Consider the following 19,450-nt stretch of genomic DNA (forward strand, 5'->3'; position numbering starts at 1 on the left):
TAACCGACTTGCCAAAACTATAGTTTGTTAACAAGAAATTTGTGGAGTGGTTGAAAAACAAGTTTTAATGATTCCAACATAAGTGTATGTATACTTCAGACTTCAACTGTATTAGAAAATAATGCACAAGAAATGCACAAGGTATGTTAACTCTAGCTCTAACTCTAGCTAACACCAATGCAGTCAATATCAGCCTGGAAAGGTTCTCCCAACCCCTTATTTGATAGGCAGAATGCAAAGAGAAGAGCATGGGATTTGATTTTTTTTTAAATGCACAAGAAATAGACAGATAAATGAAGGCTCTGGCTACATAGAGCTAGAGGTTTTGAGCACCAGAAAATGACAGACTCCAACCACACATTCCCAGACTATGACTTTGTGTGGTATTTAGATTCCAAGTGAAGAGAAAGGAAATACAACAGTTCTTGCAAATGTGAATTCACATGGTCTGTACTCATTTTCCATTCCCTAAATCAAGGTATTATGGAAGCAGGCTAAGGAACAGGAAAGGAAGCAGGAGCAGAGAGAGGTGGTAAACAGAGAGCTGATGGAGAAACCTTTGAAGCAGAACTTGGAGCTGGTCTGCAGACAGGAGAAAGACCTGGCAGGAAGCCTCTACTAGGCTCTGCAGTAGGATATTATAACAATCATCAAGCGTCCTGTCAATAACTGTTTTTGACCATTCACCGTTACTCCCAACCTAGAATATTACATTTCCCAATAATGTGTAATGAATGTGCAATATTAATGTAACATGAATGTTACAAAATTAATATGTAAATTGTTTGTCCCTGTGTGTGAAAGAGCTGCACGCTGAAGTCAGCTGTCCAGAGCAATGGAAGATACCTAGTCAGTTGTACAACTGAAATGTGTCTTCCACATTTATCAGAGTGGTGCAGAAATCAGAGAGGTGCAGGAGCTGCCTTAATCGTCATTGACGTCATCGGCGCCCGGGGGACAGTGGGTTAACTACCTTGCTCAGGGGCAGACAGCTTGGAGATTCGATCCAGCAACCTTTCGGTTACTGGCCCAATGCTCCTACCCTAGGATTAATGAGCAAGACAGCTAACTGTCCAAAATAACTTTGTTTTTGTTAAATATAGATTTAAAATAAGGTATTAATTAACTGAACATCAACAACAAATATACAATATTTTTTTTAATGAACCAGAAAATCATCAGTTACATGTGGCTGTTTATAAAAGTTAGCTGGCAAATATAATAGTCCTGTTTTCTGGAATAGCCAACAGCTTGCCATTTACACAAGAGAGGTATCCATTATGGAATTATGTTTCCCCATTATGGAAACTGGAGGAGAACCTTGAGCACGAGTGAACTGTTTGAGCATTGCCTGGACGACCTGCAAATCTCAACACAACTATTCACCCACATTCAGATAGATGGCCATATGTCCTGATGTATTGGCAGCATTAAGGGATAGGCTACTATCTCTATCTTTTCACTGTCTGTCACATTGTGTGACATGACATGTCATGTCATGTTAGACTGAAACTGGATAGCCTGGTCCCAGATCAGTTTGTTTTGTATAGCCAACTCCTATGGTCAATGTCGTGCCATTTTTAGGCAAGACAGCCCAAACAGATCTGGGACCAGGAAATCAATTCTATGCAATGCTATACTATTCATACACTCACCTGTGGTAAAACAGCGCTCTCCTTGCTTTCCACCTGTGGTCTCACTCATCTCTCTGCTGTCCTGTCCACAGAAACGTCTTCCTGACTCAAGCGGGAGGACTGGTACCCTCTGACTCCACAGAACAGGAGACCATCATGAAGAAGAACGCTCTGCTTGGTCCACCATCAGGGGATGACAATGTTTTTTATATTTTATTATTATTTGACAAATCCTTGTACAAATGGCAACAAAAATCTGAACTAAAAGTACCACTTACAATGAAATGATTAAATATGAATTATTACAAGTTAACAAAACACAGTTTATATACAAAACAAAGCTATCTTTAACTGTTTAGCAGGCGAACCAATGCTGGGATGGCACTGCAATGATCACTCTCGGCTAGATTTAGGATGTCTTTCCAATTGAAATTATACAATATTATTTTGTTGTTGCTAAAAGTGATGACATTTGTCCAATGATGCCAGTAGTGTTGCTCCTTGACTCGAAGAAGGGAAGAGCACAAGAGGGACAGATTAGTGACTCCTTGTGACTTTTGGAGTTTGTCTGTGCAACAGTTGCTGCCACTGTATTGACAAGCATATAGCATAAATATAAATATGTTAGCCTTTCTGAAATACACTTACAAGTTTCTTTATCATCTGATATTACAACTTTATCTGTGGAGTAGTGCCCAGATGATACAAATTTAAATGATCACAATCGTCTGAAAAAATTATGTGAATATTGATAATGATCAATGCACAATTTCACATTTGAAATGGGAAGCATAGCGGATGGGCAAACAGAAATACACCTGATCATTTTTGATCCACATTAAACGTAAAAAAATAAATGATGATGATGATTGTTTTACTAACCAATCTGACCATAAGTGGGCACCAGTGTGGGAACGGGAAGCCACTGGCAACACTCATTTCCCTCGGAGACAGCATGACCTCTCAGCTAAACTCAAGATAAAAACTTAAACCAACAATGGCTACCACCAGTACATTCCTCTCTTGGAAAATTGTGCTTTCATTTACTGAGCTTCTAATTATTTTTGACACCAAAACATTTTTTTCTCCATGTTGGGTACTGTACGGGCTTTTTTTTCAGTCAATAATTAATGTAATTTGAACCCCCTCCCTCCTTCCCATTTCTAATGATTTTCATGGATCCCACCAGACAGGGTAAGCAACAGCCCCGTATCTCCCTTCCACCCAGCAACGGAAGCATAGCAGGCTCAGAAGCAGGCCAAAGAGCTGGAGAGGGATGAAAGGAGCGGCAGCTGCAGCGAGGCAGCCCACAGGCCAACAGAGGACCTCAGTGTGCTACTCTACGGCAGCCAGACCCACCTGCAGGCAAGACCCCATTAGGTCCTCCTCGGGCCATTCTTGTGTTCAACACATCAACTGGAGTCAAAATATAATTGATGTCTAGACGTCTATGGGCGTATCTCAATAATCATATGGTTTCCTCTACTTGCTTTTCCTCCATTTTCTTAGTAGCCAAAGTCCAATAGAAATATAAAGCTGTGCTGGCAGCCTCCAGTGTCATCTGTCTATGGATATATAGGTCAGCCTCAGCTGAGGGGCAGCACAAGCTAAAGATTACTTTGTTGCTTGGGTTGGGTGTTCCTTATGCGTGCTGCTAAATTGGGTTGGGGGACCGAGTGAAGCAGCGGTCTAAGGCACTGCATCGCGGTGCTCGAGGCATCACTACAGACCTGGGTTTGATCCCAAGCTGTATCACAACCGGCCGTGATCGGGAGTCCCATAGGGCGGCGCACAATTGGCCCAGCTTCATGAGGGTTTGGTCAGAGTAGTTATTGTAAATAAGAATTTGTTCTTAACTGACTTGCCTAGTTAAATAAAGGTTAAAAATCACTCCTGATTCACTTGTGATAACATTTCATTTGGGAATTTCATTTTACCACAGTATTGACGAGAACATGATTTCAGTACAGTGCTAAAACAGTCATGAATGTGACATAGAACTTGGCTATCCTTTAACAAATATGCCATTCATTTTAGACTCAGAAGGTATTGAATCAGACATTCAGCTCTTTATTGAATCCTCCCCCCATAAAAAGTCCAAGGCACAGAGGCTATGGAGAGTGAAGGGAGGGACGGGTGGAAAGAGAGCCTCAGGGATTGCCTCTGTGCCACTTCCATTTGGCAGTGGACACAATCGGGAAAGAGTAGCAATCTGAGAGTAACAATGTCTTTCCTTGTTGCGATGGGAAATCTCAGGCCAAACAGGATGCATCTCTTATATGGGACTACTTCTTCCCCTTCTTTCTCCCTCCCCACTTGGTGCTGTCCAGCAGGGATACATGCACCTGGGACCTCTGGAGCAGAAGCTGAGTGTGCAGCTCCGAAAGCTTCTTCTCAGCCCCAGGGATGCTCCAGGCTCCTGAGAACTAGCCCCCAACTGCCTACATCATTTTATTTATTTATTAACCTTTATTTAACTAGGCAAGTCAGTTAAGAACAAATTCTTATTTACAATGACGGCCTAGGAACAGTGGGTTAACTGCCTTGTTCAGGGGCAGAACAACAGATTTGACCTTGTCAGGTCAGGGATTCGATCTAGCAACCTTTCAGTTACTGGCCCAATGCTCTAACCACTAGGCTACCTTCCGCTACCGGCTACCTGCCAGCTACCTATCATCCACAAGAGGTTCAAGTAGCCAGGCCAAAGCATGGACACACACACACACACACACACACACTTTTGTAACTCTAGCATTGGCCTCATGTTGGCATCAGAGACATGTATTCCCATTAAACATGCAATGAAACTACAAAGCAAGGATCCGGGAATGCTTTCTAAAACAAATATGCCACATGATGCTTCACAGGGTTAAATCAGCCCTGGTTATAACCTGGGGGGAATTAGAGCAATTTATTAGTCTCCCTCATATAAAACCCATCTACCTCATTTGGCCACTCGTGTCATGACCAGTGGATTACAATTAATTATTATCCATCATCCATTCACATACACAAACTCAAGAAACTGGGGCAAAATACTATGTGAAAAAAAAAAAGATTTAAAATAAAACCCACTGGAAACTGCACTTTATTGGAAAATCAACCAAAAGTCTGCATTACATCAATTTATTTATATTTAATATAAACAAAAATATACTCTGCAGGGACAATACAGAAAATATTTGATGAATAGAATAACCTTCAGGTTCTGACCATCCTGCACATATCCTTTCCATCATGGGATAGGCTCTCTTCTATATACACACACACAAAGCACCGATCAACAGTGTTCCATTTCTCCCTGCTTAACTGGACCCTTCTGCCCACTTACCAGACATGGGATCAAATACTAATTTCACACTTTCTGTGCTTGATTGAGCTCATCTGGCTTAATGGACCAATTGAATCGTCCCAAAACTGCTAACACAGCATATCTGGCACTCTAGACAGGCTAAAGCAAACAAAGTATTTAAAAGATGTCCAATAGTAGTTGAACCCAGGTCTGCCACTTACACAGAGCTGACCTTCCAGTGACACAAGCTTATCCCCCTGCCTCCTGTGAAGATCACCTCCATCTTTCCCCCAATCCCAGTGCTGGTCTATGTAAAGATGGCCCCGAGCCTGAAGGACACACTGCACATTCAGGTTAGAAAGGCAGCCATGTAAAATAAACGACATGCCAAGCGTAAAGCATAAATGCGGATCCATCTCAATGCAATGCCGCCGAATCACAAATGTAGTGCTTTGCTAGTGCGTGAAAATGTTCCCTTGCAAAAAAAAAGAAGAAAAAAGACCCTAGCTCACAGAATTGACTGTATTGAATGAATAACCTTGTTTGACATCCATATCACCCATTACACATGGAGGGTTGTAACTTTGAGCCACAAAGAACTGTGCTTGACATTATGCCAGTTCAGTGATTAGAGCTAAACTGTCTGTTGACAGTCAGTTACATTTTTTCATCTTTATATGAACTATTTTTTACTCTGTCACTCTCAAACTCCAATCATACAATCAATCATAACCATGTATAAACCTGAATACCTCCCACAAGGAAGAGTTCAATGACATTATTATTATCCCCCCCACCCACCCCATTTCCTCCATGGGTAATTATAAATAAATACTAACAATACACAAGGAATGTCTACTGCAAATGTAATAAAACCTTTTTTAAAGAAAAAATATTGAAATCATGGTATAAAACAGAGGTTAGCGTTACTAATCAGTGATGGTTAAATTAGATAATGCACGATTGATGATCAGATCAAGCAATTCTTCCACTCGTCCCACTTGAACCCACGTCCTCACCCCAATAACATCAAGCTGTGTGTGATAACCCACTATTTTTATACATAACAGCAAAGTCAAATTATCTCCCTTTCCACACCCATGTTTATCTTTTACAGTAGACAAATGGGATGAGTGATCCCTGTAGAGGGGTCACACACTTTTCCTCAGACAAATTACAAAATGGGATCCTTGTCCTACGTATACTTGACACGTCTTGGACATGGCTTCCTCCCCTTGATTCCTTCAAGTCCTTTCTTATTTGGGCTGATATTCTCAACGATGAGTAAAAACAGAATTTTACTTGAAAGTGAAAGTTTAGCTGCTTCTTGGTTTGCCTTCAGAGGACAAAAGCCTCCCTTTCAGGTTACATGAACTGCATCTGCAGAGAGAAAGAAAGGCCATGCTGAATAGTCACTAAGACGGGTTATCATTCAAAGCATTTGTTTTAGAAAATGATTATGCCAAACATTCATACACCTTGCTTTCCTTCAAACTCTTTCACAAACATAGGCCAGAATACAATAAAAATAATAATTTGATTGTGTTTTTTTTATAAATTTTTTACACAGGTGTTCTCAGCTGTGTGACTGATTTGCACAGCAGTGTCCATAATGGAGGGCATTGACACTGATTCAGGAATCCCCAGTCCCGTGTCATGACCTGTTGAGCGGTCCCCCGGCATACAACAGGACTGACTGTTCTTTAATCCAAAATGCCCTCCATCCAGGACATACTGCTGGCCAAATCCAACACACCTGAAACTGCAGTGCAGAACAATCTATTGAATTCCGGCCTCATTTAGATTTAATTTGATGCAAATGTGATGTATGCAAACAAAAAATGTAAATTGCAGCATGATAAACATACATATAGGGCTCCAGTCCACTCTGGAGAAAATAATCAACATATTTAGCAGTCTACATTTGACTTAACTGTGTTAAAAAAAATTGAATAAAAAAAAGTGGCAGTCAACTTCCACAACATAATTTATGCAAATGTCGATTTGATATTCGATGCACACCAAATGGGGCTGTGTTTTAAAATAAATGTCTCAAAGGTTAGTCAAGTGATAGATATGGTTTAATAACAGTACTACTTTTATTACACTGTCAAAATGTCACATGGACCAATGTACTTTTTGAAAAGTGTTGTTTCGCAGTCTCGGTCAGACTTCCGTGCAGACATGCAAGGCATCTTACAGGTGGTTGAGTGACTATAAAGGGAATGACTGAGCCAGTGTTAGTTGTTGAAGCACAAATAAATCAACAAACTCACTGTGTACACGGCAAGCGGAACAAAAGTTTGCAGATATGAGCATGCAGCACACACGCCAAGACACACACAGGACATGTACCTAAAGATGTTCTACAAGAAATCCTTGAGAGAGAGCTGTGCAAAAGGGTCGTTTCCTGGCACTCTGAGAGGACTCTGACTGGAGGGACTAGAAGCTGCTGAGGACTAGTTCAGAGAGAATGACAGGGTCAGGGGAATGGAGGAACAGCTAGAGGGAAAAATAAACAGGAGGAGGGGAAAACCTAGCTACAGATATGAAGGGAGTAGAATGGAGAGAACAAGGTCAGGTCCAGAGTGTAGCTGCCTAACATGTTCAGTGTGGAGGTAAAACCTTACAACTCTTGACATGAGGACAGCAGATCAGAGTATCGTGTCAGAAAAGATACCCTGCTTCCCCAAAATATATTCTCCTAAGGTTGCTACCATTCTGATTTAGAGCCTACTGAAGAGATGAAACAGGGATGAGGGTGTACATATCCATAGAGACTTACAGTAGTGAGTGCATGCATACATTTTCACAACATCACTGAAATGGCATGAGGGTGAATGTGGAAGCGCATTCTGAATAGAAGTCCCAAAACACAGAATTCCAATTGCCCTCCGGAATAGAATTCTTTATGCCACATTACATCATTTAACAGTGATATATGGAATACCTATGTGTGTATTCCAATACCACTTTTATGGAGAATGGGTTGTGGTGCTGGATGCTTCCTGCTGACAGATTTTTCCAAACATACAACAGGCGGACCACCTCAGTGGGAGTTAATTTGGCCACAGAATCAGACTTAGATAGCAGAGATCAAATCCAATTTTGGAATTAAATGTAAAATAAACTTGCCGAATTTAAATGGAATTGACCCCATTCTGATAGATACTAGTTCAAGGACGTGGACAATTTAGCCTGGCACCTCTCCTCAGAAAGCAAGAAGAGTTGGGATCTGCTCCAGGGTGAAATTTCCCCTATGTACAGATCTATGATCAGCTTCCCCTCACCCATTCCAAGCCATAGCCATTAGTGGGGGAAATTCTAAACTGATCCAAGATCAGTGTCTAGAGGGCAACTTCACCCTACTCCTTGGCATCTGTTCAGATGAAAGCTCCTGGGGAAGGGAGTAGAATTGAGAGCACCTGTACCTGTGCTCCTGGGGCCGGGCCAAAGGGGTTGGCCGGCCTCACAACTGGTTGGCTGTACATCATGGTGGGTTGGTTTATCATGGCCATGGAACCCATCTGGGGAGGCTGAAGAAAGAGAAACAAGCAAACAAAATTAAAATTGTGAAAATCAAAACGACATCCTGCTGACATTAGGTTATTGTTTATATGTGTATTTTACACTATGTTGAGGTAAAAATCAAAGTATAATGCTTGTAAGGATGTCAACCCCAATATATGTTAATGTGATCTTTTAACCAATCAACTGCATTACAGTTAAAAATGACTGACTACCACCACCGATTTCCAAGTGCTAGCTTTGCCACCAGCATATACGAATGGGAGTTAGCATTTAGCAGTCACTTCTTCTAAACCCGAAAAAGGGACAACTTACAAATGTTTTGCAACGTAAACAGCCAAATGTATATCCAAATCAGACTGTAGTAACCACATTGTGGGCCTGTTACAATACATCAATCATAACGGACACAGTGGAGTGGCACTTTGGTCTGTAGCTCTCAGCAGCTCTTTAACCACCCACAACATCACCGCCGCTGACAAGAACACCAGCTCTCTCACCACCACCAACACATCACTAGAGTAGGGCTCTGATGGTCATTGAATTTTGCCTGGCCGTCCAGTCTTCAGTCAGTTGTTTGTTCCACAAAAATATATATTTTTTAAACAAAACGTTTTGACAGTTGTTTTATTTTCATGATGGTCTTCATCCATAATTGGCGGTTACACGATCATACATTAATTGTGCCAACCCTACACTGGAAGTCAACCAAATCTGTGCTACTGCAGTATTATGCTGGTGAAATAGTACATTTTAATTATTGTAAGGACTTGGCCTTTTAGCTTCTTTAAAAGCACAGGAATGGTCACCTTTGCATTGGAAAGGCCTGTATTCATAAAGTGTCTATAAGAAGGAGTGCTGATACAGGTTCAGGGCCCCTCGGTCCATTCATTATAATCTAAAAAGGCTAAACTGATCCTACTATGATACGCTTTATGAACCCGGAACCTGGAGTGAACCAGTGTTAAAGGATTTCTTTTTTTGCAGAAGTCAACCTAGCAAACAACAATTGTCATTGGTTCAAAGAAAGGGGAATGATAATTTCTTTCTGACAAACAGAAGGCTTAGAGATGTAAACAACATCAATTAATGTACTGAATGTGGGACTCACAAAGCTCCAAAAAGGTCTGCTACAGTATGGTGCAACATTCTCAGAACGTATAAAAAATAATGTTAGATATACAGTACCAGTCAAAAGTTGATACACCTACTCATTCCAGGGTTTTTCTTTATTTGTCCTATTTTCTACATTTTAGTATAATAGTGAAGACATCAAAACTATGAAATAACACATGTGGAATCATGTAGTAACCAAAAAAGTGTTAAACAAATAAAAATATATTTCATATTTGAGATTCTTCAAAGTAGCCACCTTTTGCCTTGATGACAGGTTTGCACACTCTTGGCATTCTCTTAACCAGCTTCATAAGGTAATCACCTGGAATGCATTTCAATTAACAGGTGTGCCTTTTTGTGGAATTTCTTTCCTTCTTAATGCGTTTGAGCCAATCAGTTAGGGGTGGTATGTATACAGAAGATAGCCCTATTTGGTAAAACACCAAGTCCATATTATGGCAAGAACAGCTCAAATAAGCAAAGAGAAACAGCAGTCTATCATTACTTTAAGACATGAAGGTCAGTCAATCCAGAACATTTCAAGAACTTTTAAAGTTTCTTCAAGTGCAGTATCAAAAACCATCAAACGCTATGATGAAACTGCCTCTCATAAGGACCGCCACAGGAAAGGAAGACCCAGTTACATTTGCTGCAGAGGATAAGTTCATTAGAGTTAACGGTAACTCAGAAATTGCAGCCCAAATATATGCTTCAGAGTTCAAGTAACAGACACAGCTCAACATCAACTGTTCAGAGGAGACTGCGTGAATCAGGCCTTCATGGTCGAATTGCTGCAAAGAAACCACTACTAAAGGACATCAATAATAAGAAGAGACTTGCTTGGGCCAAGAAACACGAGCAATGGACATAAGACCGGTGGAAATCTGTCCTTTGGTCTAATGAGTCCAAATTTGAGATTTTTGGTTCCAACCGCTGTGTCTTTGTGAGACGCAGAGTAGGAGAACGGATGATCTCCGCATGTGTGGTTCCCATCATGAAGCATGGATGAGGATGATGGAGCTTTGCTGGTGACACTGTCTGACTTATTTAGAATTCAAGGCACACTTAACCAGTATGGCTACCACAGCATTCTGCAGCGATAAGCTCAAACCAGATGGAATGGCGTAGTGGGACTGTCATTTGTTTTTCACCTCCAGGCTGTGTAAGGGTTATTTGACCAAGAAGGAGAGTGATGAGTGCTGCATCAGATGACCAGGCCTCCACAATCAACTAACCTCAACCCAATTGAGATGGTTTGGGATGAGTTGGACTGCAGAGTGAAGGAAAAGCAGCCAACAAGTTCTCAGCATATGTGGGAACTCCTTCAAGACTGTAGGAAAAGCATTCCAGGTGAAGCTGGTTGAGAGAATGCCAAAGATTTGCAAAGATGTCATCAAGGCGAAGGGTGGCTACTTTGAATAATCTCAAATATAAAATACATTTGGATTTGTTGAACACTTTTTTGGTTACTGCATGATTCCATGTGATATTTCATAGTGTTGATGTTGTCACTATTCTTCTACAATGGAGACAAAAGTTTTAAAAATATAAAAATCCTTGAATGAGTAGGTGTCCAAACTTTTGACTGGTACTGTATACAGTGCCTTGCGAAAGTATTCGGCCCCCTTGAACTTTGCGACCTTTTGCCACATTTCAGGCTTCAAACATAAAGATATAAAACTGTATTTTTTTGTGAAGAATCAACAACAAGTGGGACACAATCATGAAGTGGAACGACATTTATTGGATATTTCAACAAATCAAAAACTGAAAAATTGGGCGTGAAAAATTATTCAGCCCCTTTACTTTCAGTGCAGCAAACTCTCCAGAAGTTCAGTGAGGATCTCTGAATGATCCAATGTTGACCTAAATGACTAATGATAAATACAATCCACCTGTGTGTAATCAAGTCTCCGTATAAATGCACCTGCACTGTGATAGGACCATTCTGGAAGAAAACCTGATGGAGTCTGCAAAAGACCTGAGACTGGGACGGAGATTTGTCTTCCAACAAGACAATGATCCAAAACATAAAGCAAAATCTACAATGGAATGGTTAAAAAATAAACATATCCAGGTGTTAGAATGGCCAAGTCAAAGTCCAGACCTGAATCCAATCGAGAATCTGTGGAAAGAACTGAAAACTGCTGTTCACAAATGCTCTCCATCCAACCTCACTGAGCTCGAGCTGTTTTGCAAGGAGGAATGGGAAAAAATGTCAGTCTCTCGATGTGCAAAACTGATAGAGACATACCCCAAGCGACTTACAGCTGTAATCGCAGCAAAAGGTGGCGCTACAAAGTATTAATTTACGGGGGCTGAATAATTTTGCACGCCCAATTTTTCCGTTTTTGATTTGTTAAAAAAGTTTGAAATATCCAATAAATGTCGTTCCACTTCATGATTGTGTCCCACTTGTTGTTGATTCTTCACAAAAAATACAGTTTTATATCTTTATGTTTGAAGCCTGAAATGTGGCAAAAGGTTCAAGGGGGCCGAATACTTTCACAAGGCACTATATATAAATGGGTTCCGAGGCATGGCTTCATGAGATTGAAAAGATAAACCCCCCCAAACTACTTACCATTCCATATGCCATCATTCCCGTCGGCGTCGTTGCAGGGAAGGCCATGACAGATGGTGCCTGAAATGACACAAGCAAAGATGATCACTCAATGAACCAGGACACTTTTACAGAAAGTTAGTCAGTCAGTTATATGCGAAGTCTCTTTGGATAAAAGCGTCTCCTAAGTGGCAGTGCCTATATAAAGTCTAGGCCCCCTCCATAAAAATGTATTAACTAAAATGGTTGTCGCACAAGATTTCATCCCCTTGGTCTACGCAAGCCTAAATTAGTTCCAAAGTCTAATTTGGCTTAACGAAGTTAAGTTAAATTATATGGAATCACTCTGTATGTAATAATAGGTGTTGACATTACTTTTTGAATGACTAAGACAGACAGAACATTTTCTGTAGTTGCGGATCAGACCTGCACAACAGTCAGGAGGAATTTTGGACCATTACCCTTTACAAAACTGTTTCAGCTCAACAATATTCTTGGGATGTCTGGTGTGAACTGCTCTCGAGGTCATGCCACAGCATCTCAAATCGGGTTGAGGTCAGAACTGACTGGGCTACTCAAGAAGGCGTATTTTCATCTGTTGAAGCCATTCCGTTGTTGATTTACTTCAGTGTTTTGGGTCGTTGTCCTGTTGCATCACCCAACTTCTGTTGAGCTTCAATTGGCGGACAGATCGCCTAAAATTCGCCTGCAAAATGTTGTGATAATCTTGAGAATGAATTTTTCCATTGATGATAGCAAGCAGTCCAGGCTCTGAGGCAGCAAAGCAGCCCCAAACCATGATGCTCCCTCCACCATACTTTACAGTAGGGATGAGGTTTTTATGTTGGTGTACTGTGCCTTTTTTTCTCTCCACATAGTGTTGTGTGTTCCTTTCAAACAACTCAACTGTAGTTTCAACTGTCCACATAATATTTGCCAGTAGCGCTGTGGAACATCCAGGTGCACCTTTGAAAACTTCAGACGTGCAGCAATGCTTTTTTTGGACAGCAGTGGCTTCTTCCATGGGGTCTTCCCATGAACACCATTCTTGTTTAGTGTTTTACGTATCATAGACACTTCAAAAGAGATGTTAGCATGTTGCAGAGATTTCTGTAAGTCTTTAGCTGACATTCTAGGATTCTTCATAACCTCATTGAGCATTCTGTGCTATGCTCTTGCAGTCATCTTTGCAGGATGGCCACTCCTAGGGAGAGTAGCAACAGTGCTGAACCATTTATGGACAATTTGTCTTACCGTGGACTGGTGAACATCAAGGCTTTTAGAGATACTTTTGTAACCTTTACCAGCTTGATTCATGTCAACAATTCTTAATCTTAGGTCTTCTGAGATCTTTTGTTTGTGGCATGGTTCACATCAGGCAATGCTTCTTGTGAATAGCAAACTCACATTTTGTGAGTTTTTTTTTTAATAGGGCAAGGCAGCTCTAACCAACGTCTCCAATCTCGTCACATTGATTTTTGACTCCAGGTTAGCTGACTCCTGACTCCAATTAGCTTTGGAGAAGTCATTAGCCTAGGGGTTCACATACTTTTTCCAACCTACACTGTGAATGTTTAAATTATGTATTCAGGCAAGAAAAATACAATCATTTGTGTATTATTTGTTTAAGCACACTATGTTCGTCTATTGTTGTGACTTACATGAAGATCAGATCAAATTTGCTAACAAATTTATGCAGAAATCCAGGTAATTCCAAAGGATTCACATACTTTTTCTTGCCACTGTGCACTCACATGCATGGGCCCTCAGTCAAGTATTGAATTTCAAGCACAGATTAAATTACAAAAACCAGGGAAAGCATAAATTACAAAAACCTTTTTGAAACCATAAAGAAGGTCAATGGTTGGTAGATGAGTAACAATAACAAATCAGACATTGAATATATCTTTAAGCATGGTCAAGTTAATAATTATGCTGTGGATTATGTATTAAACCACCCAGTCACAAAGATACAGTTGTCCTTCTGAACTGAGCTGCAGGACAGGAATGAAACTGCTCAGGGATGTCACCATGAGGCCATTGGTGATTTTAAAACAGCTACAGAGTTCAATGGCTGTGATGGAAGAAAACAGAGGCTGGATCAACAACACTTTAGTGACTCCACAATAACAACCTAAATGACAGAGTGAAAATAAATAAATATACAGAATACAAATATTCCAATATATGCATACGTATGCAACAAGGCACCAAAGTAATGCTGAAAAAAAACAAAAGCAAAAGGAATAACATTTTTGGCCTAAATGCAAAGCCTTGTGTTGGATTTGTCCCAAACATAACATCAGAGTAACTGCCTCCTTATTGTCAAGCATGGTGGTGGCTGCATCACAGGGAGAGGATTTCACCTTTCAGCAGGACAGTAACCTACAACACAAAGCCACATTTACACTGGAGCTGCTTACCAAGACAGTGAATGTTCCTGCTTGAAAATCTGTCAAGACTTGAAAATTGCTGTCTATCCATGATCCTGAACAACTTGACAGAGTGCTTGAAAAATCTTTGAAAAGAATAATGGGCAAATATTGCACAATAGTGGTGTGCAAAGTTCTTATGAGACTCACCCTAGGAGACTTACAGCTGTAATCACTGCCAATTGTGTTTAACACCTATCTAATGAAGGTATATTAGTATTTTATTTTTCATTCACCTTTTTATATTAGAGTTGTGTGTTGTGTAGATCGTGGACAAAAACATGGCAATTACATCAATTTTAATCCCACTTTGTAACACAAAATGTGAAGAAATCCAGGCGGAGTGTCAACTTTCTACAGGCACTGTAACTTAGCGTAAATAAATAGTTTCATATTCATGTTTAGTTTCATATTCATGTTTAGTTAATCAATCACTTTTACAGAATAACAGGTGCAAACTTAGTAAATTTGGTCCTCTCCAGAAACAACCCACCTGAACAATGTTGTCTTTGTTCAGCTCTCTGACAAGCAACAATTGTCCAATTCACATGCAACACGTCATACTCAATGCCTGCCTGCTTCCACTTTGGCAAGACTAATGGAACATCTGGGAACCATTTGTTGCATGCTTGTCCTTATTTCCCCTAGTTTACCCTTACAGTGTATGTTAGGGCTAACCAGAAGAGCTGTGTGGGAATCTTAAGCACAGAGAGAGCCCTGAAGCAAGAAGCTGTTACTTGCAGGTGCAGAGCTGCTCTGCTGAAAAAGACAGAGGGGGGCTTTTATAGAGGAACTACTAGACTATCACACAGCCCCCACAGTAGTAAGTAACAAACCCTGATTTGTTTCAACATCACAGGCATTCAGTTGCGTGAAAAATGCACACTTGTGAAGGAAATATTTAATCAGCAATCAAGCCATTGAAAAGGGTCAGAATTATGGATGTACAAAGAATAAATGTTGGGGTAATTACAGTGGGCACTTGTTTCGAACACCCAAAAGTCCTTTTTCAACTTCTGACTTTGATCACAAATGCTTTGCATAAAAGCATACTCAGCAGGCAATATTTCAGTCATTGCAGAAATTTGCTTGAATAGTAAAATATATGAGGATCACCAGATACTATTTAGACCGACCAAATGGAAAGCAGTCATTTTCAACAAAAGGAGGTGATGTGCGGAACATTGACTGTTGGTGATGTTATCAGAGTTAAGCAAGGTAGAACTTTATACAAATCAGGGGTTGATAACCAAATCGGGATAGGGTATGTCTCGCTAGCCAGCTTTGACACTGTGGTAGATAGGCTTCCAGTCAACATGCTGTTTTGCACCCTGTTCAGAAGAAACAACCACGAGGGGAGAATGAGGAAAAGCCTTACGGCAAAGTAATATCTGGTGAAAACGTTTTAAAAAAGAAAGAAAAAAGTGTGAGTTATCAACCATGCAGTTACCTAAGGTCATACCCCAGTTTCTCTTTTCAAATCAGACTTGTCCGTATCAATAGACAAATATAACATGGTCTTTCAGTATATTTCCATAAGTGTTCACTTGATAATAGCTCAAACATTCTTTTTTCTTTTTTGAATGTTAACCACTCACAAAACATGCTTTTTTTGGGGAAACCCTTCACTTGAGTCATTAGGCTTAGATGACCAAGTCTTAATAATGATGTTTGAAAGTGTCGTGAACAGGTGAGATCATCTTACGGAAACAGAGTTTAATAACTGGGTTTAATAACGCCATTGTCCTCAACACATAGGAGAAGGGCACACAGTGGCTAAAAATGTGTTCTTATTGTAGAAATTCAGACATATCCTAAATATTTTCTCACGGCTCACATGTCATGTTATAACTGTCATGTCACAACAGTCATGTATTTATTATACAGACAGTATGTGACCCTCGTGACGCAGGCACTGAGCAAGGTGTGACCAGAAGTTCAATAACAAAATACGACAAAGGATGTCTTTTTTCTACAGTAGGTCTAAGACTGTCCATGGACACTTGTACCATTCTAATGGTCTACAGACATGTTGTCAGACCTAGTATAAACCAGCCTCTGGAGAACAAAGGGCTACAATAAGGAGGAGAGGAAAGCCAGGACAGGTCATGCTGTGGGTTCTGTGTTAGATTGAGGTCAACAGGTCAGAAGAAGCCCATGGTGCAGACCACACCGGTCAGAGAGAACACGTGGCTGGGTGAATGTGTGGGGTTAATACCAGGCATGCCAGCTTTGGTCAAAGAGCAGGAAATAGTACAACCATTGAGACTTACGTATTGTGGGAAATGCATGCCATTCTGTATTTTTTCCCCAGGAGAACATTTATACAATGCAAAAGACATTTGAGACACAGATTAGAAAATATTGTAACAATGTTTAGTGAACACAGAGCAAAACCACACACACCATTGGTGCTTTCTGTCCATATGATCTGAATGCATCAGGAACTTAAACCAAGCAGTGTTTGTGTTGGATAAACAATTGCCAAAGCAGATGAGGAAAAAGCACATTTCTTTTCATAAATCATATTATTTTATAGGATCCATTAGCTGACACTAATGGTGACAGCTTGTCTTCCTCAGGTCTGACAAAAGGAAAAAGACAGACAATACTTTACAATTTACATATACAGTGTATTCTGAAAGTATTCAGACACCTTGACTTTTCCCACATTGTTACATTACAGCCATATTCTAAAATGGATTAAATCACACACACACACACACACACACACACACACACACACACACACACACACACACACACACACACACACACACACACACACACACACACACATTATGCCAAAGCAAAAACAGGTTTAGAATTTGGAGCAGGTTTTCATCAAGGATCTCTGTACTTTGTTCAATTAATCTTTCCCTCGATCCTGACTAGTCTCCCAGTCCCTGCCGTTGAAAAACATCCCCAAAGAATGATGCTACCGCCACCATGCTTCACCGTAGGGATGGTGCCAGGTTCCATCCAGACATGACGCTTCGAAATTCAGGCCAAAGAGTTCAATCTTGGTTTCCTCAGACCAGAGAAGCTTGTTGCTCATGGTCTGAGAGTGCCTTTTACTGAAGAGTGGCTTCCGTCTGGCCACTCTACCATAAGGCCTTATTGGTGGAGTGCTGCAGAGATGGTTGTCCTTCTGGAAGTTTCTCCCATCTTCACAGAGGAACTCTGGAACTCCTTCAGAGTGACCATTGGGTTATTAGTCACCTCCCTGATCAAGGCCCTTCTCCCCTGATTGCTCAGTTTGTCCGGGCAGCCAGCTCTGGGACGAGTCTTGGTGGTTCCAAACTTCTTCCATTTAATAGTGGAGGCCACAGTGTTCTCTGGTGACCTTTAAAGCTGCAGAAATGTTTTGGTACCCTTCCCCAGATCTGTGCCTCAACACAATCCTGTCTCGGAGATCTACGGACAATTCCTTCGACCTCGTGTCTTCGCTTTGTCATTTTGGGGTATTGTGTGCAGATTGATGAGGAAAAATATTAATTTAATACATTTTAGAATAAGGCTGTAGCGTAATAAAATGTGGAAAAAGTCAAGGGGTCTGAATACTTTCGAATGCACTATATTTAAAAACATGTAGTGTGCATCTATCTATCAGTTACACATACAGTGGGGCAAAAAAGTATTTAGTCAGCCACCAATTGTGCAAGTTCTCCCACTTAAAAAGATTAGAGGCCTGTAATTTTCATCATAGGTACACTTCAACTATGACAGACAAAATGAGAAGAAAAAAAATCCAGAAAATCACATTGTAGGATTTTTTATAAATTTATTTTAAAATTATGGTGGAAAATAAGTATTTGGTCACCTACAAACAAGCAAGATTTCTGGCTCTCACAGACCTGTAACTTCTTTAAGAGGCTCCTCTGTCCTCCACTCGTTACCTGTATTAATGGCACCTGTTTGAACTTATCAGTATAAAAGACCTGTCCACAACCTCAAACAGTCACACTCCAAACTCTACTATGGCCAAGACCAAAGAGCTGTCAAAGGACACCAGAAACAAAATTGTAGACCTGCACCAGGCTGGGAAGACTGAATCTGCAATAGGTAAGCAGCTTGGTTTGAAGAAATCAACTGTGGGAGCAATTATTAGGAAATGGAAGACATACAAGACCACTGATAATCTCCCTCGATCTGAGGTCTCACCCCGTGGGGTCAAAATGATCACAAGAACAGTGAGCAAAAATCCCAGAACCACACGGGGGGACCTAGTGAATGGCCTGCAGAGAGCTGGGACCAAAGTAACAAAGCCTACCATCAGTAACACACTACGCCGCCAGGGACTCAAATCCTGCAGTGCCAGACGTACTGGCTTAAGCAGGGTGACACATGTCCAGGCCCGTCTGAAGTTTGCTAGAGAGCATTTGGATTATCCAGAAGAAGATTGGGAGAATGTCATATGGTCAGATGAAACCAAAATATAACTTTTTGGTAAAAACTCAACTCGTCGTGTTTGGAGGACAAAGAATGCTGAGTTGTATCCAAAGAACACCATACCTACTGTGAAGCATGGGTGTGGAAACATCATGCTTTGGGGCTGTTTTTCTGCAAAGGGACCAGGACGACTGATCCGTGTAAAGGAAAGAATGAATGAGGCCATGTATCGTGAGATTTTGAGTGAAAACCTCCTTCCATCAGCAAGGGCATTGAAGATGAAACGTGGCTGGGTCTTTCAGCATGACAATGATCCCAAACACACCGCCCGGGCAATGAAGGAGTGGCTTCGTAAGAAGCATTTCAAGGTCCTGGAGTGGCCTAGCCAGTGTGTGGTTTTGCTCCAGATCTCAACCCCATAGAAAATCTTTGGAGGGAGTTGAAAGTCCGTGTTGCCCAGCAACAGCCCCAAAACATCACTGCTCTAGAGGAG

The 19,450-nt window shown here is 40.8% G+C and overlaps 1 protein-coding gene across 23 annotated transcripts in view; it reads right to left on the bottom strand.

Annotated features, from left to right (window-relative positions):
- Window positions 1-4,704: 4,704 nt before the first annotated feature.
- LOC109872466 (phosphatidylinositol-binding clathrin assembly protein) overlaps window positions 4,705-19,450 on the bottom strand; it is a 54,294-nt gene continuing 39,548 nt past the window's right edge. For 7 of the 23 annotated variants that reach the window (XM_031808218.1, XM_031808213.1, XM_020463694.2 and 4 more), the window contains 5 exons: window positions 16,839-16,862; window positions 12,155-12,214; window positions 8,358-8,462; window positions 7,282-7,385; window positions 4,705-6,306 (listed from right to left, as the gene is read on the bottom strand). In XM_031808218.1, coding sequence (XP_031664078.1) covers window positions 7,293-7,385; window positions 8,358-8,462; window positions 12,155-12,214; window positions 16,839-16,862 — 282 coding nt within the window. In that variant the 3' untranslated portion in view covers window positions 4,705-6,306; window positions 7,282-7,292. Of the gene's footprint in view, window positions 6,307-7,281; window positions 7,386-8,357; window positions 8,463-12,154; window positions 12,215-16,838; window positions 16,863-16,927; window positions 17,150-19,450 lie in introns of those variants that run through there. The other 16 variants (XR_004206007.1, XM_031808220.1, XM_020463699.2 and 13 more) reach the window with 6 other exon arrangements.

The sequence above is a fragment of the Oncorhynchus kisutch genome, linkage group LG28 (genome assembly GCF_002021735.2).
Source record: "Oncorhynchus kisutch isolate 150728-3 linkage group LG28, Okis_V2, whole genome shotgun sequence".
In the NCBI taxonomy this organism is placed as follows: Eukaryota; Metazoa; Chordata; class Actinopteri; order Salmoniformes; family Salmonidae; genus Oncorhynchus; species Oncorhynchus kisutch.